At 34.3% G+C, this 22,925-nt stretch overlaps 3 protein-coding genes across 3 annotated transcripts; 1 reads left to right on the top strand and 2 right to left on the bottom strand.

Annotated features, from left to right (window-relative positions):
- The first annotated feature begins 5,003 nt into the window (after window positions 1-5,003).
- On the top strand, window positions 5,004-8,880 carry LOC105124264 (endoglucanase 6). The gene is made up of 9 exons (XM_011024204.1): window positions 5,004-5,455; window positions 5,571-5,783; window positions 6,279-6,479; window positions 6,958-7,047; window positions 7,205-7,369; window positions 7,460-7,744; window positions 7,860-8,208; window positions 8,311-8,397; window positions 8,570-8,880. The coding sequence occupies exons 1-9, from the start codon at window positions 5,252-5,254 to the stop codon at window positions 8,866-8,868; spliced, it is 1,893 nt and encodes a 630-aa protein (XP_011022506.1). The 5' UTR covers window positions 5,004-5,251; the 3' UTR covers window positions 8,869-8,880.
- Window positions 8,881-9,037: 157 nt separating this feature from the next.
- On the bottom strand, window positions 9,038-11,855 carry LOC105124265 (probable protein phosphatase 2C 8). Its single transcript, XM_011024205.1, has 3 exons — window positions 10,960-11,855; window positions 10,326-10,429; window positions 9,038-9,955 (listed from the first exon to the last, which is right to left on the bottom strand). Exons 1-3 carry the CDS (start codon window positions 11,404-11,406, stop codon window positions 9,757-9,759), a joined length of 750 nt encoding a protein of 249 aa, XP_011022507.1. The 5' UTR covers window positions 11,407-11,855; the 3' UTR covers window positions 9,038-9,756.
- Window positions 11,856-12,485: 630 nt separating this feature from the next.
- LOC105124263 (long chain acyl-CoA synthetase 4) lies at window positions 12,486-18,831 on the bottom strand. Its single transcript, XM_011024203.1, has 19 exons — window positions 18,416-18,831; window positions 18,096-18,159; window positions 17,920-18,009; window positions 17,760-17,816; window positions 17,086-17,134; window positions 16,889-16,965; window positions 16,680-16,719; window positions 16,505-16,599; window positions 15,840-16,007; window positions 15,612-15,722; window positions 15,347-15,434; window positions 14,903-14,969; window positions 14,625-14,700; window positions 14,407-14,524; window positions 14,028-14,273; window positions 13,804-13,943; window positions 13,299-13,481; window positions 13,063-13,182; window positions 12,486-12,758 (listed from the first exon to the last, which is right to left on the bottom strand). Exons 1-19 carry the CDS (start codon window positions 18,565-18,567, stop codon window positions 12,711-12,713), a joined length of 1,989 nt encoding a protein of 662 aa, XP_011022505.1. The 5' UTR covers window positions 18,568-18,831; the 3' UTR covers window positions 12,486-12,710.
- Between the last annotated feature and the right edge of the window lie 4,094 nt (window positions 18,832-22,925).

The following is a 22,925-nucleotide window of genomic DNA, read 5'->3' as shown; positions in this document are numbered from 1 at the left end:
TCCTCTGCAGGTCAAATAACCACTATCTACCCAATTTAAAGAGTTATATCAGCGATTCAATTTTTCTAAATGTTTTTTTTTTTTTCGCATTTGAGATGCTCTTACCGGCATGGCAGTTTTTAACAGAAAAGGGGCACTATTTGAGGACCACCGACAGCAGGTTAGTACGAGCGTCTGGGAACTGGACAGCGCTGCCGTAGCCGTGACAGACCGGAGCCAACGGGTCAATGCGGAGGCCTGTTTCTTTGACTTTTAAGATACGTGTTAAGTTTTAACTGTTACCATTATTTTTTATCTTGCAATTAAAAATTTCACTTTCATAACAAAAAAAAAATGTGAAAAAGCAATAATAAATTGAGATTTGATCTCTTTTTCGGCGGAACCGTTGATTGCGGTTGGAATAAAGCACGTCGGGACGCTCCTTTTGGACCGCATCTCCTTTTGTCATTTTCTTTTGTTTCTCTTTCCTTCTTTCCTTTTCGTTTTCTACTATGAAAAAAAACCAATATTACAACAGTAAAATAGTGTATTAATAACCTTTTATATTTACAATAATGTTCCTGTCCGCGTTGCTAAGATCTAAAACAAAAAAAGGGTACTCATGCCTGGATTACTTTTTTAGTCTAGAATTTAAAAAATTGAACTTCAATACCTTTTAAGTGATCTTAATGATGTACTCTCCATAGTGGTTTAATACCTTCGAGAAAAAGTCTTTTAAGAAATTATGTAATAATTTTAAAATTTAAACTAAAAAAAATACATATCTTTTAAAATATCAAGCCTAACCGCTTGAGATTATATGGACTACTAGTTATTTCACTAGGTACTTTTCTTAGGTTTAGATGCCACGGAAATAGTTTTAAAAAATAAATTCATATTTTTTAATGTTTTAATATATCTTAAAATAAAAAAATATTTTAATTTTTTTTTATTACACTTCCAAACAGTTGGTAATCTTTTTTTTTTAATCTTTTTATCTGCGGGAAGAAAAGTCACTATAAATAGGACAAAGGTGTGCGATTTTCCTAAATTTTGAAATTCACAGAAATGTCATGTAATTGACCTCTGCTCTGCATAAGGCCAGAAGGAGTTAAAAGGACCACTAAGAAGTGTTTTTAACTGGCAACTGTCGGCGACTCATGGTATTAATTCCAGGGAAGGGGGAAAATAAATGAGGGGTTAGTGTTGCCTGTCGAGTTGTCGGTGTTTCAAATCCTGGCTGGGGTGGTTACATGTCAATCCTCTTCAAAACTGTGTTGTAAGTAAGTTCAAGAGCATGGCCACGTTTTCATTATGCCTCACCAAATTTACTCTTGAGGTTAATATTGGGGCGTGAAATCAGTTGTTGCTCTTGTAATAACCCACGTTTCCGGTTGTTGGGTTGCTAAGATTTTGGTTGTTGGTCATGTTTTAGTTACTGGGGTAGTTCTAACTGAGAATTTTTGGACAGAGAGTTTTTTTTTAAATTATTATTATTATTTTTCCGAGGCTATAAAATCAGGTTAACAGCGTTAAAATCTAACGCTAAGAGCACGTTCGCACGAGGTGTTTTTGGTTTATGGGGGAGTTTTTGTAGCAAAAGTCAAAAATTGATATAAAAACATTTGATAGTCAAGAGTAATAAGTTACCATATAAAAAATTTGAACATTTAAATATTTTAAACATGAAATTATCTTAACATCTCAAGGCGCATGTAAAAACGTGGACCGTTAGTTTGTGTCCGGAAACGTGCGTGGAGCACGTTAAACATGGCTCTGGAGATTTTATAATTTCCACTTTACTTGCTGGTGCCCTGATGAACTGGGGGCGATCAGTGAGTAATGTGAACATCATATATTTTACTGGATGGGTTTCCACTCAGCAAGCAAAATGTACTTCAGAGGAGTTCCGATTTTGTCAGACCTTTTCTGCTGGCCATGATCATAATAATTAGGTTGCCAGCATGTGACCTGAACCGAAACTTCGTGGTGTTTCATAGCGGTTAGATGTTGAAGGTGAGAAACATGAATGCCATTTTTTCTTCTGGAAATTAGCAACAAAAGATTTAAAAATTGATAAACTAAAAAAATATTTTGAAAAATAGAGTAGCAGAAGAAAATCACGGTCCCCACCCTTGGGTTTTAAAAAAACCGAGGTGAGAACTGCGATTTTTTAAAATAGCGTGACCATTTTTCAGTGTAAAAATGTTTTATTTTAAATACCGCAGTTCTTATTTGCGGTTTGTTTAAATACCGTACTTTTCCAACTGTGTTTTTCATTAACTGTGCTATTTAAAAAAAACAAAATCACTGATACTATTTTCACAAAACTTTTTAACAACGGTCTGGAAAGGGAAAATATCCCATGAATGTTATTCCACGCACAAGTATCGAACTATAATGAACTATTGTTGTTATGATACACGAGAGAACTTACTGTGATTCCCCATTTTAATCAAAATAGTGAATTTTTTTCTCGTACTAGCCAATAATATACCCATGTTAAATTACATATATAACTTTTGACTAAGACATTAAGGTTGTTCGGGATGGCGTTTTCATCTTTGCAAATTGATTTTTCTGTAATGTTCATATGCTATTAGGTCTTTTTTAGTAATTTTCATTTTTATATATTAATAAATTAATTAAAAATTGATACGTGTTCTTCACTAGTTGTTCTAAAGGTGTATGAGATATATTCAAGTGTTCAAAAACTTTCAATTGCCATCTCATCCAATCGGTTAGGTGGTGGCACGGTTCCTAGATCGACGTGTATTGTTATTTTGACAGCGATTCCATAATTATGAAGGTTTTTTTTCCTCATCTTTTTTTTTTCTTTTTCTTGAATATTGTTTCTATGCATAGTTTTTAAAAAAATAATTGTGTCATATAGTTTATATTTATTTTGAATTTGATTATCATTTTTTTTATTGTTTTTATTAGTTTAATTTTAATTTTATCATTTTGAATCTAATATAAATTTATTAGGTTCTAATTTTAATCCTTTTTATTGTTTTTTTATCTTTTTTTTTTAATTTAATCCATAATTAGTTCCTTTCAATTATTTCTTATGTATGGTTTAGTACTTACTGTTTGGATTTTAATTTTAATGTTTTTTATAATTTATAATTTTACTTTATAATTTTTATTTATTTATTTTTTATATAATAATTATAGTCTTATGACCTGATTTTCTAGTTTTGATATTAAACTCGATTTAAATTTAATTATTTGATAAAATATTTTATAATTTATTTTTATTTGTACCGTTTAACATTAGCTTGTTAGGCCTTAAATTTCATGATTTATTCTATTTATTTATATTTTATATTTCTGGTTAGAAGTTAATTAAGTCAACTAGTTGACTTGAATTTTTTTAGTTTATTTTTTTATTTTTTATTAAATCATTAACCATTAAGTATATTTTATGAAATATTATTTGAAAAAAAAGCGGTGATGCGTGCAGCGGTGTCATGAATGATAAATAAACACCCACGTATAAGTTTATTGTGTAAGTATAGATGAATGATATGCACAGCGCAGCACCGGTGTCATCTGGTTTCCTGCATTGTACAATAATTGTCGATGATCCATTTATTGACAAACGCATCATCTTCTCTACAACTCACGATGCACGCCCCGTAAGAGTTTCATCAAAGTTTTATAGTTATGTATGGGCCAATAATTACTTGCTGGCTAGAAATAATCTGCTGTTTTAGGTTAATTTTCCTGTATATCGATTATCAAATTGCATGTTACAGAGGCCATGAAATCGAGGATGGGATGAGAAGAGGAGAGTCCTTTGATGATGATATGATTAGATTTTATTTTTTTGTCAAGAAAAAGGAATGACAAGAGAAGAGATGAATACTTTTAAAAAAATATAAATTTTAATAATAATCTATACCTTTTATTAGATGAGTGCCTTCGAGCGTATTTTTACTTGATTTTTATTTGAATCTCAATTTTGATTGTTATTATTAGGTTATTTTAAGAAAAATAAAAGAGTTGAAAGGAAAAATAAAACGAAATAACATGCAATAAAAGCTTTTAAGTATAGTCACTTCATCTACAAAATTAATAATTAAATGGAAAAAATCGAGTTAATAAATTATAGCTTAATTCATGTAATTGATCAAACTATTTTTTAGAAAGTCAAAACTTTTCTTTAAAAATAAATTAAATGCATTGATTCCTATATTATTTGAATATCACATTATGCTTTTTAAATATCTTATACATGTTAAATTGTTTTAAATTAATATTATCACATTATGCTTTTTAAATATCTTATATATGTTAAATCGATTTAAATCAATACAAAAAAATGAATATAATAGAATTTTTATTAATTGTTTATTCTAAAATGCATATTTTGGTCTAAATTTATATATAGACTAAACTAGAAGTTCCATTCTATTTTTTGATAAATAATACAAGATAAATGTATTTTTTTAACTATATTCACATATTAATCTACGAATAAAGTAAAATTAATTATAGCTAATAAATATTCGACAAGCCCCCAGTCAAGCATGCAAAAGGCAAATCAGGACATTGTAGAAAATTCAAATCAGGGGAGACAGCAAGGACAATCTCGTCCAGAGCCTTTTCTGACTCATCTACCCTGCAAATCACTTTCCCTATTTCTTCTTTTAGTAATTTTTAACCTCTCTGTGTGTGTGTGTGTGTTTTTTTTAATCACCAAGCTCCAATTTAAATAATTAATCACTGTCTGTCTAATTAATCACTGTCTGTCTTTTTTTTTTTTCCTGACCTTTTCAGCGTGTATCTTAATTCCAAAAAACTCCATTAAATCCACACCGACCCTTGCAGGGAAGACCCGAAGGGCACCCACATGCCTTCGTTGTTTTCTTAACTGTTTCTGTGTCTTTCCAAAAGATAAATAATTCTTAAAATAAAAATAAGTTAAATTAAAGGAATAATAAAATAAATTTCATCAATCGGGCCCTGCCAATTTTTAGGCTCTTGGCACCTTCCTCCCCCTCCTCAATATATACGTGCTTTAGCACCTACAATCCCCCTATCCCCTCCTCTCTCTGCACTTTCTCTTTTCATGGTCTTGTTGGTTTATCAGAAGTTTTAGTTGATAAATTACACCAACATTGCCATTGCCTTTCTTTAATTCCACCATAACTAACACACTCCTTGGTGGGATTAGTGGCAAGAAAAAGATCCCCCTTTTGTAATTATCGCAAAAGAGATCTGTTTCTCTCTGTGTTTTTGTTTATACATTCACCAGACTGTTAATATGGTGAAGTTTGCGAGGCTCATTTCAATGGCTCCTTTGCTATTGCTTCTCTGTTTCCCTCTTGCTTTTGCCGGTCATGACTATGGTCAAGCTTTAAGTAAGAGTATTCTCTTCTTTGAAGCTCAAAGATCTGGTTACCTCCCCCATAACCAGAGGGTGACATGGAGAGCTAATTCCGGTTTGAATGACGGCAAGGCTAGTGGGGTAAGCTTGACATCCTAATGGGTTTTTTCTGCTTACATTGTCCAGTTGAATTTTCTTTGTCACCGCAAAAAATACAATGTGTTTGATGGTTTAGACTGTATTTTTCTAATCGCAGGTGGATCTGGTAGGAGGGTACTATGATGCAGGGGACAATGTGAAATTCGGCTTGCCAATGGCATTCACGATTACCATGATGTCATGGAGCATAATTGAATACGGGAAGCAATTGGGTTCAAGTGGTGAACTGGGCAATACCATGGATGCTGTTAAGTGGGGAACTGACTACCTTATCAAAGCTCACCCTCAACCCTATGTTCTTTACGGAGAGGTAGCTTTCATTCCTTTTCCCCTTTCCCAAAATTTATTTGACTACTATTCTCTTGGCATCTCTTTTTCTAGCCCAACTTGCAAAGTTGCAAGTGCAAAAATATGCTAAAGAACTTGTTCTCCTACACATCAAGGATTTTTCTTGGTTTTATTCATTTCCTTGTTCTTGACTAAAACCAAGAAAACTTGGATCTCAAATCTGACCTCGTTTGCAGCTCAAGTTATAAAGTGTAACCCAGGATGGAGAGTGTGCAGATTATCAAATTAAATCATTTCATAATGACCACCTATTTCCGGGAAACAATTTCTTTCTTTATTAATTTCACAAATTCTTTTTGGGTTGCCTTTTTCATTTTGTCCTTTTCAAAGAGATTATATCTTGCTTTAACTGGAACTGATGCCCCATTAGACCATAAACAAAAACAAATTAAATAATTGGCACCACTAATAATTTAATGTCATGTCTTGTAACGATTTTCGTTGTTTTCTTGATAAGGTTGGGGATGGCAACACTGACCACTACTGCTGGCAAAGACCAGAGGATATGACCACTGACCGTAGGGCTTACAAGATTGACCCAAGCAATCCTGGGTCTGATCTTGCTGGTGAAACAGCCGCCGCAATGGCCGCCGCTTCCATCGTTTTCCGCCACTCGAACCCTACCTATGCCAATGAGCTCCTCACGCATGCGCATCAGGTAAACTTTTTTCTCTTGGCGTATTTTAGCAAAGCTGTTTTTCACTGTTTGCGAATAAAAAAATACGGCAGTTAATATCAGCAAAACTCTTTTTTTTTGGTAAGTAATATCAGCAAAACTCGAAGAAGAGAACAACGTAGGAAATTAATTAAATATAAGATCACTTTTCGCCCAATCAGGATCTTGGGGTAATGCTTGCCCGCCAATCACGGTCACTGTCTTATGACCGTATATATTAACCGTACTCGAAGATCTAAACCGTCCACGTGTTACGATCCATTTAAAGTGTAGATAGCTGTGTCCTTGTGTCACGAGATAACTTTGTCGGTGGTTTCCTCTCCCTTGACCCACACCACACAGTATTATCATCCCATTCTCTTCTAGCATTTTCGATTATTCCCTAAGTACCCTTCATTGTATATTAAATTATATATTAACTACCACTGATTTTTTTTTCTTTTGCTTTTTTGGTTTTCAGCTATTTGATTTTGCAGACAAGTACAGGGGTAAATATGACAGCAGCATTTCTGTGGCCCAGAAATATTACCGGTCTGTTAGTGGCTACAACGTAAGTCAATAAATTTGAAATTGATCAAGAGTTTGTCATGTGTTACAACAAGACTGCTAAAATATTAATCCATGATGAAATCATTCGTGATTAGTTTTTTCCCTCCTTAGTTGCTGGTACGTGTTCTCATGTTTTATTTTGATTTTTTGGTTTTTAGGATGAGTTGCTTTGGGCAGCTGCTTGGTTGTATCAAGCAACTAACAATCAGTATTACTTGGACTACCTCGGAAACAATGGTGACTCAATGGGTGGAACTGGGTGGGGCATGACTGAATTTGGTTGGGACGTCAAGTATGCTGGAGTCCAAACTCTTGTTGCCAAGGTTTTTGTCTCTAGATCTGACTTCAATTTTGATGACCCATCAACGAACATTTTTGTTGTCTGACTAATCGGAATATTTTTCGTGCTGCAGTTCTTGATGCAAGGGAAAGCTGGCCATCATGCACCAGTGTTTGAGAAGTACCAGCAGAAGGCTGAGTACTTCATGTGTTCATGCCTGGGAAAGGGTACCCGCAATGTTCAGAAAACTCCTGGTGGTCTAATTTACCGCCAGAGATGGAACAATATGCAGTTTGTGACCAGCGCTTCATTCCTGGCTGCTGTCTACTCTGACTATCTTGCTTCTGCTGGTAGAAACTTGAATTGCGCTGCTGGCAATGTGGCACCATCCCAGCTTCTCACTTTCGCGAAATCTCAGGTAATCTAATCGCTTGAAATCAAGTAATTTATTGGATTTCTTTTTTGTTAAAGAATTACTTACGTAAGTATGCATTTGAAGCACTGCTTATGAGACGTTTATTCAAAACTCGCAGGTGGATTACATTCTTGGAGACAACCCGAGAGCTACTAGTTACATGGTTGGTTACGGAAACAACTATCCACGACAGGTTCATCACAGGGGTTCTTCAATTGTTTCCTATAAGGTTGACCCTACATTTATTAGCTGCCGTGGAGGTTATGCCACTTGGTTTAGCAGGAAAGGAAGCGATCCAAATCTCCTCACCGGTGCCATTGTTGGTGGCCCAGATGCCTATGACAATTTTGCTGATGAAAGAGACAATTATGAGCAAACAGAACCTGCTACCTACAACAACGCTCCTCTTCTTGGTTTATTGGCTCGGCTAAGTGGTGGTCATGGAGGGTATAACCAGCTCCTTCCAGGTATATATATGTGTGTGTGCCGCGCTATATGGCCAGTGGTTTCATTTTCTTGTTCAGTGTAGAGGAGCTCAATATAATGATTTTTTATGGCTTATCTTGCAGTTGTGGTTCCAGGTCCTATTGAAAAGAAACCAGCACCACAACCAAAAGTTACTCCAGCACCACAACCTAAAGTAACACCAGCACCAGGTATAATTCTCTGTTCATGCTAATTATGGAGAAGAATTACCCCTCTGAGGTCTAAACTGTTAACTGTTAATGTATCTGCGGGGAACGTGATTTCCTCTGATTAGTGAAGGGATAACTGAGTGTGTCCATTTTATAGCGTTACAAAGCTCTAACTATAGAGTTTATCTTGCAGCTTCAACTTCTGCTCCTATTTCCATTGCGCAAAAGATGACAACGACATGGATAGCCAAGGGAAAAACTTACTATAGGTATTCTATTACCGTGACCAACAAATCTGCCAAGGAACTAAAGGATATCAAGCTTTCAATATCTAAGCTTTATGGTCCTCTCTGGGGTCTGACAAAATCTGGAAATTCTTATGCGTTTCCATCATGGATTAGCTCTTTACCTGCCGGAAAAAGTCTAGAGTTTGTCTATATTCATTCTGCATCTGCTGCAGATATCTCTGTTTCAAGCTACACTCTGGCCTGAAAAAGGAAGGAATTCAATTACGGAAGAGAAAGGTTTCCATGGTTTCTGGGTTTGTAATGCAAGAATAGTGCAGTTATACAAAATATGCAGTCCAGAAAGGTCGGTTTTTTTGCAAGAATAGTGCAGTTATACAAAATATGGAGTCCAGAAAGGTCGGTTTTTTTCTTTTCTTTTGGGGATTATCAACATGTTGATTCGGTATCAGCTTAGGGTTTTAGTCATATAAAGGTTAAATAAGGTCGAAGGATGGAGGATGAAAGGAGTGAAGAGACAAAGTATAAAGGGTGCTCATCCTCTTTCTCCTCTCACTTCATTAGTTATATAGATAGGTCTGAGAGACAATTACAGAGTGAGAGTTGGGAAGTCAAAAAGGTGACTTCACAATTTATTGCTACGGGTGCTTTCTTTCCTTGCACTTCAAGCAGCTTTGAATCTTTTTTCTTTTTTTGGATTGTGATGTATCTGCAACATTTGTTTAAATTTCATATGAATATAATTTCTGGTTTGACATTATGGACACTCTTGCCTTCTACTTGAAGACCACACACTAAGAGCAAACCTTTTCACTTTATTACCACTGGGCTTTGCATATTTGATTTTGGACTTGATATCATATATGGCAATGGATCGGATGAGATGAGGATTTTGTGTCGGATTTTGCTACATCTTATGCCGAGTTGAAGGATCCATATGCATCCCTAACCCTCTACACGATCAGATCCGGTCGGTTGAAATTTTGTTCTAAAAGACATTTCATCCCTCCAAAAACTCTTAAAACAGTAAAACTCTGAAAAAGAAAATGGCACAGCTAAAAACGATCAACAGATGCTGCTATCAGCCATTGCCAATTCAGCTGGCATTGCCGCTGCCTCTGCAGTAGAACTTCCATTATACGTTGTATTCTTCTGGAATCCTTCGCTTTATTTGACCATCAAAGAGCTTTCTGACAACCTCGCAGGCTACCTCGTTTGTAAAAGCATGCCATAAGCCATCAGTTGCCATGACAATAAATTCGTCTGAATCCGTTCGCTCACTTGCTGTAACCTCCGGTTCAGATATCACAAATGGCTTCAAATATTGATCGCCTGAATAAGAACAAAATAACAACACCAGCAACAAGAACAACAACAACAACACATTACTATCCATTTCCCAGTTCTTCAGCTAAACTACATTCCTTTTTTACTTAATGAGGCCCAGTGGAAGAAAATATACTGTAAGAATGAGGCCCAGTGGAAGAAAATATACTGTAAAAACTTCTTTAACGATTTTTCTTCAAGTAGAATTACAGGATCATCCAGCAATCAGTTGGTGAAAATAATGAAACAAGCCTTGTAATTGTTTACCACGAGTCTTGCAGGATGGACAAAAATGGCACAGGCTACTATATATCCCACAAATTAACTTGTAAGATAACTAATACCGCAAATTAAGGATTAATTAATTACATCATCCGTATTGACCTTGAAGTGGCAAGGACTCCTACGACGCGGCTACCATTCCAGTTCATGACACGTCCGCCTTCTGCTTCCACTCTCTCTCGTTCATCTGGCCTGTCAGGCTGCGCAAAGCAATCAAGCACTCGTGTAAAATCCATGCAATCAAATCATTTTGCCACATTTCTAGGAGTCGCCAAACTGTGGCAAAATTAAGTTAGCATTCTGGGCGACCTCCAGATTTTCATAAGCTTGGTCCCATGTATTCTCCATGAGACTGCCACCATCGGTTTCGAGCTTAAAATTTACGTAGACGCGTACGCATATTTACCATTTCGTTTAAATGAGAAGACAAAGCAATTAAAGCCAGCAATGTTACCTATAGTTCAAATTATATGAAAAAAAAAATGCAATAAAGTACATATGCATATATAACTTCATTTGTTTTGACATTGCAAAAGCAAAAAAAAAGAAAAGAAACGGCATTCTAAAGTCAAATCTATTTTAAGGCAGTAGACATAACCATCCAAAAAAAAAAAAAAAGAAACGGCATTCTAAAGTCAAATATATTTTAAGGCAGCAGACATAACCATTAATCACACATAATGTGAATTAGTATACTTAATAACTTTTTTATAATGGTAATAACAGGCGCCTTATGATCATGAGCCGAAGGCACAGCCACGCCGCTGCGACACATAACCGCCCTTGAATCCCCCACAACTCGCCCCGCCACCATCTCCTCTTTCCCCACCATCACCACCACTGCTGTCGAACCCATATTCTTAACTGACAATACTCCCTTCCCTGTCTCCACGTCTCCTCCGCCACTCTCGTTGTCGAGCATCAGCTCCTCATCTATTTTCTCAAAACACGCTCCCATCAACTTCTTCCAGTACTCCAATCCCTTGCCCCAGCCAATCCTCTCCCCTTTCGCCACCTCCTTCGCCACCAGCTGGTGGATCCTATCGCTACAAGCGTTCGCCACCCTAGCGCCACCATACCCATCATAAACCGCTAAAAAGTCATACCTACCAAATTCACCAATAGCAACACTGGGGACCATTGTGACCGCATCCGATCCTCCATCACTCTCCACCATCCGATAACCGACATCATCCCATGCGATTTGCACGTTACAGTCTCATCTTCATCTTCCTCTCCATCGCTGCCAGCCTCTACAATTCCAAGCGGTTTAATTGCCACCAGCTGTCCTTTATCTTAACAAGAAGATATTGATGACGGTGATAATGAAGAGTACTTCTCTAAATTCTGCTGCTTAAAGTATCGATCAATCTTGGATTCTTTTACTGGAGTTTGCAGGTTTTGCTGCTTCACAGGATGTTACTTCTTTGATGCCTCTGATCTTCTTGGTTGTTGCTTCATCAAGTAAAAAACCTATTGATTGAACAAGTAGCAGCAGAGCCATGGTTTGTTTCGCGTCCAATCTTCTCCTACGGCAGTTTCTTGATATCATGACTTGGATTTTGCTGCTAATATTGCTAGAAGTAGTAGAATCTGCCATCATTATAGCAGAAACCCACTCATAATTACCACAATATTTCTTAATTTTCTTTCACTTGATAGAACAGATACTAAGATGAGGGTTCAGCATTCAGTTTCCTTAAAAAGGGATAGAGGATCGGTGCGTCAGAGAAATCTGTACTGTCTAGAAAAGGCAGGACTTTAACAGGTGAGTTGGGTTTTCCAGAAAAGGACGTAGACGGTTGAGATACAGAGGACATACGTAAATACGGCATCGATCCATTAAAGCTAGCGGTTGGATTTTTGGCGGGAGTGTTTTATTTGGAAAAAGTATAAAAATTAGAAAGGTTGGGCTAAGCATCTAGAAGTTAAAGATTGACCATGGATTGGGGCCTCAACAACATTAAAGAAACGGCCGTTTATATATATATATATCGTTTTAGATTTATTTACTAGGGATATACGTAATGGTTGCGAGTTGGAAAAAAAAAATCATTTTATTATATTTTGAAGAAAAAACTATTTTAAAAAATAACTTGTAACACAATCTCTTCCTCGTCGTGGCTAAGCCTTCCTGGGTTAGCTGGTCCTGAGATTTGAGACTCAAGCTGGCATGGCTCGAGCGTACAGGAAGGAATTTCTGTGATGTGATTGGGATGGACGTTACCCAATCATTCCAACTTAGGTCAAAGAAAGACGATCATGAAGTTTATATAACATTCATTCACCGAGGGCATTAAAAAAATATCTGTCATTTTCCATTGTCATCCAAAGCAAAGATGCCAGTTTCAATACAAATTGCAAGCTCTATAAATAGAAATAACTTTATGTACACAAACAAAAAAATATGAAAACAAAAATGTAAATTGCATCATTGATCCTGCTGAATAGCGAAGTTATCAAGATCCATAAAGTTAATTCTTAGGCACTGGGCTTGCTTGCACTCTTGTACATGTTGTCGATAACATTCTGTGCAAAGAATTTTGAGTTAGTAACTTTCCACCAAATAAATTTGCCATTGACAAATAAAAGATTACGAGCGTTCTTTAAAGAATCGATGCATGGCCTACACTAAACAGGATGGTGAGAACCAACATCTATGACCATCAAGATAGTTAACCATGTTGCTTATATTGCACAAGGGGGGGAAAACATGGTGATTTATGACACTGCCAGTCCAAATTTCAGTCGATAAACTGAAATGAAGACAGTCCATATTAGAAGGAATACAAACAGGTCTCATTGACCCCCCCAAAATATAAAAAAGGGATACCTGGTAGTATTTGAGAAGTTGGGGCCTCTTTTTCTTGTATGTTGGAGTGATGAGATCACGCTCCATGTCAAATGGCTCAGGATCGAGGTGAATAGCTTTTATAAATTCAAAGCCCTTCAACTGCCAAAAGTGGTATTTAGGAACACAAAAACTGTTCAATTAGCTCTAGAAGATGAAAACTATCTCGTTCAATAGGTTAAAAAGAAAGATATACTAAAAGCAAACTCAGCAGGAACCTTCTTTTCTTTCCCAATCTTGGTGAGCTCTCCGAGTATGTACTCTTTTGCCCTTGGATTTTCACAAAGGGATTTAAAGTCCCCACCTATACCATGCTCTTGAGCCCAATGTTCAAGTGCTTGCTGATTGGGGTTGGCAACAGCAATAAGGAATGATTCAAAGCTGTTCCCATAAACCCATATCTGAAATTAAAACACGGAATGATTGCATAAGCAAGCAATGGAAACCTGTAAATTCACAACTAAAGCAAATAGATATCTCTCTCGCCAATAATAGACTAAACCTTTCACATGATACATGAATATTTAGAAAAATTAGAATTAATTAGTGCCGTATTTATGAAAGGGACTAGCCATCAAGAAATTAAGATATTTCCTAGTCAACAGTTAAAAAAATATCATTTTCAGTATAACAGTGTCAATCAAATAGAAAGCATGCTCAGAAAATATCACATTCGTGGACATGCTCAGAAAATAAAAAATCCCAAGCATCAGAAAGGCGTACCGAATCAATATCAGATACAAGACTATAAATGTTCTCCAAGTTTTCAACAGCAACATATTCTCCTTGTGAGAGTTTGAATATATTTTTCTTGCGATCAATAATTTTCATACTTCCATCAGGTTGCCATTCACCAATATCCCCTGATGAAAAGATCATCATGAAAATGGTAAGACTAAAAAAAATTATAAGCATCCAAAATCAACAAAGGAAGGATATAGGAAAACCTGTATGGAACCACCCATCATTCAGGACCTCTTCAGTGAGGTCTTCACGTTTATAGTAACCTGCAAAAAGGGTCTTCCCCCTAATACAAATTTCTCCACGTGGGGTGCTTGAAAGAGCATCATATCCCATCTCAGGAACAGATTCTAGGCAGACATCCACATTTGGTACAGGAGGGCCCACTGTGCCAAGCATTGGCAATTCATTTGGTAGTGAGGCAAAAGTCCCAGCACAGGTTTCAGTCAGACCTGCATCCATTCAATTGCAAATATTTCAAGTCCTGGCATCAGTAAATTATAACCACAAATAATCTAACAGCAAAAGAAAAATGAAGAATTAGAAGACTAGTATAGCTTGCATCAAACAATATGGACAACGTACCATATCCTTGCAGAACATGAGCACATGACACCACTCGCAGGAAAGCTCCGACATGATTAGAAAGAGGTGCTGCTCCAGATAAAATAAGCCGCACTTTTCCTCCCAACCCTTGCCTCACCTAAGATACAGAGCCAATGAGAGTTGAGTAAGCATAATTTTATAACAAATACTATTATGAGGTTTGGATCTTGAGTTAATCAGGATAGAAGAATCATCACCTTATTAAAGACAATTTTGTCACAGATTGGAGATGCTTTGTGGTGTGCAATCCCTTTCTTCATAGAACTGAATTTGCTGCAGTAAATTGTAAAAAACAAAAATTAAAAACTTTGGTAGTCCTGTGATCCCACCAAGACAGTTTGCCAAATGTACCAACAAAAAGGGACAAATCTCTATCTCTTTCTCTGAGATTAAGAGATGACTATGAAATTCAAAAAGAAAACCCAATCATGGATTGTTATCCAAAACAAGTACTGGAGTGTGGAATAGAACTTACTGTGAGTATGCTACATTGAACAATGTCTTTTTCAAAAAACCACCAGCTGAAACTTTCTGCTGCAAGCCTGAAAATGTGCACAGCAGTTATGATAGTGCTATTGTGGGAGACAGAATAAATATGCTTTTAATTTGTGATATAATGACACCAAAGAAAAAAACATTCAAAGAATTAACTCGGTCCATTCCTCAAATTGAACAAGTTGAAGATATGTAACAATTCTGGGGCTGTATTTTATCTATTCATTTGAGCATGCAAATGAAACATTGTAGTGATAGCATTCCAAATAAACCCAATCTCAGTTCTTATGGTGCCTGGAGCACCATCCAAGCACAAAGCAAATGTTACTTTAATCCACGCTCAGATGCCACTATAATTAAATTTTGCTACTAAATGAAAGGTGGCAAAAATTTCAAGAATGGTTGGTTAGAAGAGAAAATCTACCAGAATAAATTCTCTCTAAAACACGGGGCACAGCACAGAAAATAGTTGGTTTCAGCTCCCCAATGTCCTCAATCAATAATTTTACATCCTGTAAATTTGTGACAATAAACATTTCATCATATTGAATGCTTCTTTAGTGCAGCTGATAGTCTTACCATCCCAATCACCACCAAAATTGGGGACACCCATTGCATACTTGGCAATGGCATCATTCCAATTTTAAAGGGAAAAAGAAAAAAAGAAAAAAAATAGCAAAAGGGTTTACCCCTCGCCAGAACCCTATACAGGCACCATGTTGAATAAATAACTCCTCAATCACCCGATCAAATATATGAGCAAGGGGAAGGTATGAAAGGTATACATCCTCTGAAGTCAACTGCAAATTGTAAAAGAGTCAAGTGTATCTATTGGGTAGAAAAAGGACCAAACAAATTAAGCTTTACACTGCTTGCAACTATAACATCCCAAGAATATAAGAGAAAAGGAAGATTACCGATTCTTTCACACTTTCTAATAGCCTTTTCACCCCAGCTATAAGAGTGACAATGCTGTCATTTGAAATCAGCACTCCCTTTGGGTCACCAGTTGTTCCACTAGTATACATTATTGTACAGATATCCTCTTTCTTCTTCACTGGGAATTCATATTGTTTATTCTCCCCCTGCAAGGAACATATACAAAGACCATTACTCATTGGTCTCATTTAAGTATAAATCAAAATCAATTACTATGAATAAATATTAAAAGCTAAGAAGAAAAGGCATTGTATAGTGGTTAATCAATGTCAATGCACATTAGATAAATAAATTGCCATGGTATCAGATTGATCTAAAACTCCATCCATGCTTTATTACTGGTGTTTTATGAAACAATCAGTGAGATACTAGAATTATTTCTTGCAAATTGCAAATCAAGGAGATGACACCCATCCATGAAAAGTACGAACAGATTTACGTCTCAAGTTTGCAAGGTAACAGTTGAGATACAATACGGTACTGGTCATGAAGCATGCTTGCTACCACAAAATTCCACATAAACATTTGGGATACAATACCATTCACAGAATAACTTATCTTAAAATGCATTTTCTAGCTCAAAATTTACTGCTATTGATACAATAAATAGATGGAACAAAGTTATTATGATAGACTAGCTTACCAGTTTTAAAAACTCATCCCAAGAATATACTGCCAAGCCAGATTTTTCAATCTCTTCTTGCTCTTTGAGAGCAACCTTGCCAAAGCTCACAATTGCTGCATGAGGAAATATATGATAAAATCATTTCTTAATAACGCGAGTAAACAAAAAAAAATTGTGAAGGAGATTAACTTACTTTTCAAGTACTGTGTAGAATTAGGAAATGTTTTCAACAGCTGAAACGACAGTGGAAACCACAGATCCATAAGAACAATATCACCATGTAAGATTATGATTCTTAAAGAAACAGTACACCGACAAAAAGGATAATAATTTCAAGAAGCCATTAAGAGAAGCAGTGTCATCAATTGATGGAGTTTGGATGCAAGGCTGCAAAACACATACCTCACAAATTTTTTTCTCTTCAACAAAGGCAATTGAGACCTCTGAATGGCATATAATAAATTCCACTGCACTAGCACCTAGATCATGGTTTGAGAGAGGTAAGCACTAATTGGCGTTGATGTTGAAGGGTGCATGAAATTGCAGGTTAGCCAATGATTGTTGCATGCCAAATACATCTATGCAGAAGAAGACCATACCTAATGTGTCGTACAAAGGAACACAGTAGAGCCCATGAGCATTGCAGGCCTGCATCAGTTTTAGCAGGCATTAATCAGAAACTACAGGAAGAAGGCAAACCATGATCATACAGAAACAATAAATCAGAAAAAACCAGCAAGGGATGAGGAAGCCCATCGGGCTTATCAAACAAAACTTTTTATTCAAAAACCATTAAATAAACAAATAGACAGATTGATAATCAAAAGAGCTTAAAAATAACTAGATCACGATCAGAAGGCTTTTAGTCTATTTTTGCATCAAGTATTGAAAATTAATGACTAGTTCCCTAACTCAAAAGTTAAAAAAGGGTCTCTCGAACCACTTTTTTTCATAAAGAATATTTTTGCGAAGTAATCCAACATTATAACTAATCCAAATCCCATAGACAGTAAAAATCAAAATGGCATATGATTGGTAGAGGGTGGAAACTGGAGTAGAGGATATCCTATAAAAACCAATATTTGACCAAAAAAACTACCATAAGCAAAGAATGTGTATACTCTAAACACAATGGCAAAATTCATTATTCCTTCTCGAAGCTTTTTCCTTTTGAATTAAACAGGTTGTGATATATATATTTCCTTTTGAATTAAACAGGTTGTGATATTTTTTTTTTTTTTTTCAGGGAATCAAACAGAAAAGAAGAAACTACCTCCATGCTCATAATCCATTCTGCACAATTAGCACCATAAATACCACATTTCGCACCCTACAAATAACCAACACAAATCTAAACATAAGTTGAAACCCAATTTTGATTACAGAGATTACAACCTTTTTTTTAAAAAAAAAATCCAGTTCTAATGCTTCACCGGTTCAACACCGCAGCTTCGAATTGAATTTCCAACTTTGATCACCACGTCATAAACTTGTTTATAAGTTTGCCACACATATTTACCAGCCTGCAAAGACAACAAATTGAGAGTTAATAAAACGAAAAAACAAATACACAAAAAGACATGGCAAGAAGCAACAAGACTATAACTACCTTGCCATTTACAATCTCACGACGACCAAGCATTGGATTATTTGGATATTTCTCTACGCTCATCCTGCAAAAACCACCACAAAATATTATTAACATAATTAACAAATAACAAAGGGTTAAATATCAACCAAAAGAAGGAAAAGAAAAAAGAATCCACTTTCTTCAACGAATCACTGAATATACTCTGGACAAATCACAAACAAACTTTAAGAAATAATCCCTTTTTACTAAATACCAAAAAGTAAAACAGCTAAAGTTGACCATTCTTAACCCTTTTTCTACAGAATTTTCTCAGGAAGCAAACAGAAAGATTTTCTCACCGAAAAACATCCCAGCAACTTTCGAGTCCAGGAACCGGAGGAGGAAACCCATCTTTAGCGAAAAGACTACGATACACAGGACCAATCGATGGCTTTCCATCCTTAGCCTCCTTTGCTTTCTCTACTTCAATCAAGTACTTCCTCGGCGCCATTCGGTCGATCACTGTCTCTCCTCTCTATACGTATGTATTCTCTACGTATTCGTGGAAGTATAAGTGGAAAGAAGGAATGTTGATGTGGATTTTGAGAAAGATTTTAAACTGACTTTCGTAAGGTGGGTGGATGGCTAATGGTGACCCATGAAGCAAAAGGAAGAAGAATTTAAAGGAAATAATTTAAATTTTTCTTCCTTTTTTTAGGATTTAGAAAAAAACGACAGGGAGAAGAGCGACGAGGACTGGGTCTGTAGTTGCTGAGTTATTGTTAACTAGATTTTTTGGGAGACTAATTCAGTAATTTAACTGATATTATTATATTTTTTTAATCTTTTTTTAAAAAAGTCTCAAATCTCAATCACAAAATCTTTTTTCTTAAATTTCTTCTCTCTCTTTTTTTAAATGAAAAATTTGTAAGTTTGACTTTTCAAAATAATTAGTCATCTATTTTTAGTAAAAGAACCTCGTTGATTAACATGAATGAAATCGTATTCAAATACGATGATAATTTTATTAAAAAATTAAAAAAATATATTAATTTTTATCTAATAATAATAAATAAAACGAAATTTAATTAAAATTAATTCAATCTAATCTTCAAAACTTGTAATATAAATTATAAAGCTGAATCAAAGTATAAAAAACAAATTCAAAAAACAATAACTCAAATTTTTCAATCAACCAAAATAATTATGCATAAACTTTTAAAAAAATTGCTAATAAAAAAAATATAAATTTGAAAAGAATAAAAATTAAATTTAATATAAAAAATCAAATAATAAAGATGAAAACAATTTCAATTACAAATAAATACCAATTAAAAAAATAAATAATATCAAAATTAAATATTAAATAAAAAAATAAAAAACACTAAACCGATAAAGGATTCAATACCAAGTATATTGTAATTAAAAAAATTAAAAATATTAAATAATAAAATTAAAAAAAATTCAATTCAAAACCAAATATATTACAACAAACAAATAAAAATATAATTTAATGCAATAAATAAATTATTATACTTTTTTATTACTTTACAAAGTAATTTTATTATATAAAATGCACGATAAAATTTTGAGCTGTTTTAATTTTATTATGATAATTTTTACGCAAACCAATATAATTTAAAAAATATGACTTTTTACCATGCAAATCAACTTATAAACCATGCCAAACCTCCAAAGAATCGCTAGCCTCTCCATGTCTAGGTAATGCATGCGGTTGGAGGGGCTCTCGTTTGGAGTTGATAACCCTTTTTTTTTATCCCCCTCTTGAATTTTGCACGTGCCCTCCAAGTTTTTAAATCAACCTTTTAATTTATTTTTTTTATATTTGGTCTATGTTTATAATTTTTATTTTTATTTTTATTTTAAATAATTTATAAAAATAAAAATTATTTTTAATTTTATCTTCTTTCAGGATTTTTAATAATTAATTTTGGCCCTTGTTGTTTTGATTACTATTTTTTATTTACTATGATTTATTTATTTTTTTGTAATTTCATCTTCTCTTTTTCATATATTAGATTTGATCCTAATTCTTTTGATTGTTTTAATTTTGCTAAGATAATTTTTTTTAATTGATATTTTTTTAATTTCATACTTTAACATTAAATTTATTGAAAATTGAATTTTAAATTGAGCTCAGATCAGGATTTTATGAGTTGCAAGTTTTGAAAATTAATCTAAATTTAGAAGATTTTCTTAAGTTTACTTGTTTTTTCTCCCTTCTTTCTAGTTTATATTTTTTTTGGTTTTATCTCTTAATATTTATTTAATTACAGATTAAGTTTTGTTGTTCTTTTTGGTTTTCTTCCTATATAATTTTCATTAATTTCAAGAATAATGTAGGATAGCTCTCGCCTTTTTATTTATATATATTTTATTATATTAATAACTCAAATTTTATATTTTTATATTTTTAAAAAATTAGCATCATCCACATATTTTTTTATGTTACCGTCCTGTAATATAACAAAGGTCATGTATCTAGTCAATTTCTAATTCTTGAAGCTGGGGGTGCTATTAATCAAGTTTTGTTATACATTTCTAGTAGTTAGCTACCTTCAATTTTTAAAATTGTCACTGTACCCGCAATTTCTTGTTTTCAAGTGCGTGGGGCACAACAATGCTTGCAATATTCCTATTTTCCATGTCCATTTAATAAAAATGCTTACAATTTTTTAGAGTCTTGCTCGGAAAATACAAGGTACAATCCTTGATGGAAGTTATACATAAAATCTTGCCTTTATAGTCCAGCTCTAATTTGTTTTTAGCTAGTAGTTTTGATGAAGGGTTTTACAAGATTATAATATATTTGATATTGTAATATATGATATTTTTTAAAAATATATTTTATTTGAAAGTGTATCGACATATTTTTTTTAATTTTTTATATCAGTATATTAAAATTATAAACCATATTAAAAAAATATCAATTTAACATCTTTTCAAATATAATTTTAAATACAAAAACAAACAAACAAGAAAAACTTCTGTTTTACTAGCTGGCCATCAATGGATTCATGCAGTTCACATTCTCTGGTTGTCTGGCTTGTGTCCAGAGTCGTTGTTTCATGCCAAACCGATGATTGCAAGTTACCTAGAATAGTGGCACTCCTGTTCCTTATTTTTATCTTTTAAAAATATTTTTTAAAAATATTTTTATTTATTTATTTTAAATTAATATTTTTTGATATTTTAAAGTAATTTCGATTTATTGACATCAAAATAATTTTTAAAAAATAAAAATTTAATTTTAATATATTTTTAAATAAATAATATTTTTAAAAACAATCACAGTTATCTTACAAATAAGATAATGTTGAATTGCATAACAAGGAGCCTTTTCCAGCACATGTGGAGCTCGAGTTACGATGTCCTTACTAGTTTAAGAGAATTATTCTTCTTTTAATCTTTAGTTTTACCAATATATATTCAGGTTATTTACTATAAAATACAAACATAAGAGAGTAATATATAGAAATGTATAAATAAGTTAGATTACAGATATGTATACAGTATTTATTTGCTTAATCTCAAACCAAAACAAAGGAGGTAGGGAAAAAAAAATTATTGTCAAGACTGTACCCTATATTAGAGCTAAATCGACGACACCACTCTGAAAAGACGCATAAGAACTAGAAAACTTTCTCAAGCTTTCTTAATTATTACAGGGACAAAACTTCATAGCAAAGAGAAAACAAGGAAAGCAGAGAGAGCAAAGTGATTCTTGCTTAAAAGCACAATTCCTCACCCCTATACATATACATATATTATAATTATATAATGAGACTAGGGATACAAACAGTTGCATGATTAATCAAATTTAATTCCTAACTATTAAATTTTCTAGTTCCAAAAGAATGAAAGATAAAATTTAATTTAGATTTTCATTAAAATTATTATCCACTCCCAGGAAATCTAAAGAGTTGTGCGCCCGTCTATTAGGTCAGCAAGTTTTTGTTTTTATTTTTTTGGGTCTAGTCTACACCAGCTCATTTCCTTAGCATCATGCACATTCGAGAATCCATGCTTGCAACGATCCCTGGCAAAGTCAATTGCTTGTGGGATTGACGAAAGGGGTAGGGATGACTTCTATTTCTTGGAGCAAACTCTAAGCGAATATGAAGCACATGGATAGAAGACTTGATCAGGGATATTTGAATTAATTAAAAGAAACTTCCTTGGGGTTAACACAACTTGAACGTCTTAATTGGATGAGGACAAGAAAAGATCGATGGAGTTGATCCGTAAACTCTTAATTAGATGTTTAATCCACTGCCATGGAGTTTTCCAATCAGAAATTAAAGATCCTGCTGCTGCATGATCGTGTTAGCTGTACTGCGACTTCTCCATTTTTGTTTTGTTTTGTTAATTTTGATGATATTCCTAAGCCTTCGCATGCTGGTTTAGATCCATTTATTATAGGTTTTGAGTCAAAGGATGAACCCATATCTCAAGGCTAGTGAATTTTCTGGAGGCAAACGTTCAAGATGTTAAAATCAATCAAATAGAACAGAAAGTAAACAAAGAAAAGAAAAGTCAAACTGCTGGGAGCTCCATTGATGTTTTGACCGCCAATCGGATCGAGAAGCGGCGCGTGTAAGGATCCCTGGCTGAGTCTACATCTCTCTCTCTAAAGGGCTATTTGAATTCAAAGAAAATACTTTTCAACAACTGATCTTTCGTTCATCCATCTATGACATAGTCAAGAAATTAATTAAATTTCAGTCAGGGGATTATCGATCAAGGAGTTCCTTTCCCTGTTGCCTGTTCAACCTCTAGTCATGGATGATTTCTTACTTCTTCTTACCATCCACCCTCCAGCATGCCATCTGAGATGTACAGGTTTTA

The sequence above is a fragment of the Populus euphratica genome, unplaced genomic scaffold (genome assembly GCF_000495115.2).
Source record: "Populus euphratica unplaced genomic scaffold, PopEup_1.0 scaffold4.1, whole genome shotgun sequence".
NCBI lineage: Eukaryota > Viridiplantae > Streptophyta > Magnoliopsida > Malpighiales > Salicaceae > Populus > Populus euphratica.
Note: the sequence above shows the minus strand (reverse complement) of the source record. Positions and strands in the feature narration are given on the sequence as shown.

Coding starts and splice junctions, on each gene's coding strand:
- LOC105124264 (XM_011024204.1), top strand. CDS start 5,252: ATGGTGAAGTTTGCGAGGCTCATTTCAATGGCTCCTTTGCTATTGCTT. Junction 5,456..5,570: donor ATGACGGCAAGGCTAGTGGG/GTAAGCTTGACA, acceptor TTCTAATCGCAG/GTGGATCTGGTAGGAGGGTA. Junction 6,480..6,957: donor TCCTCACGCATGCGCATCAG/GTAAACTTTTTT, acceptor TTTGGTTTTCAG/CTATTTGATTTTGCAGACAA.
- LOC105124265 (XM_011024205.1), bottom strand. CDS start 11,406: ATGGTGGAGAGTGATGGAGGATCGGATGCGGTCACAATGGTCCCCAGT. Junction 10,430..10,959: donor CTTCGGCTCATGATCATAAG/GCGCCTGTTATT, acceptor TGCTTTGCGCAG/CCTGACAGGCCAGATGAACG. Junction 9,956..10,325: donor CTTGCCACTTCAAGGTCAAT/ACGGATGATGTA, acceptor TTGTTCTTATTC/AGGCGATCAATATTTGAAGC.
- LOC105124263 (XM_011024203.1), bottom strand. CDS start 18,567: ATGGCGCCGAGGAAGTACTTGATTGAAGTAGAGAAAGCAAAGGAGGCT. Junction 18,010..18,095: donor GTGAGATTGTAAATGGCAAG/GTAGTTATAGTC, acceptor TTGTCTTTGCAG/GCTGGTAAATATGTGTGGCA. Junction 13,482..13,803: donor TTGTATCTGATATTGATTCG/GTACGCCTTTCT, acceptor TTTTAATTTCAG/ATATGGGTTTATGGGAACAG.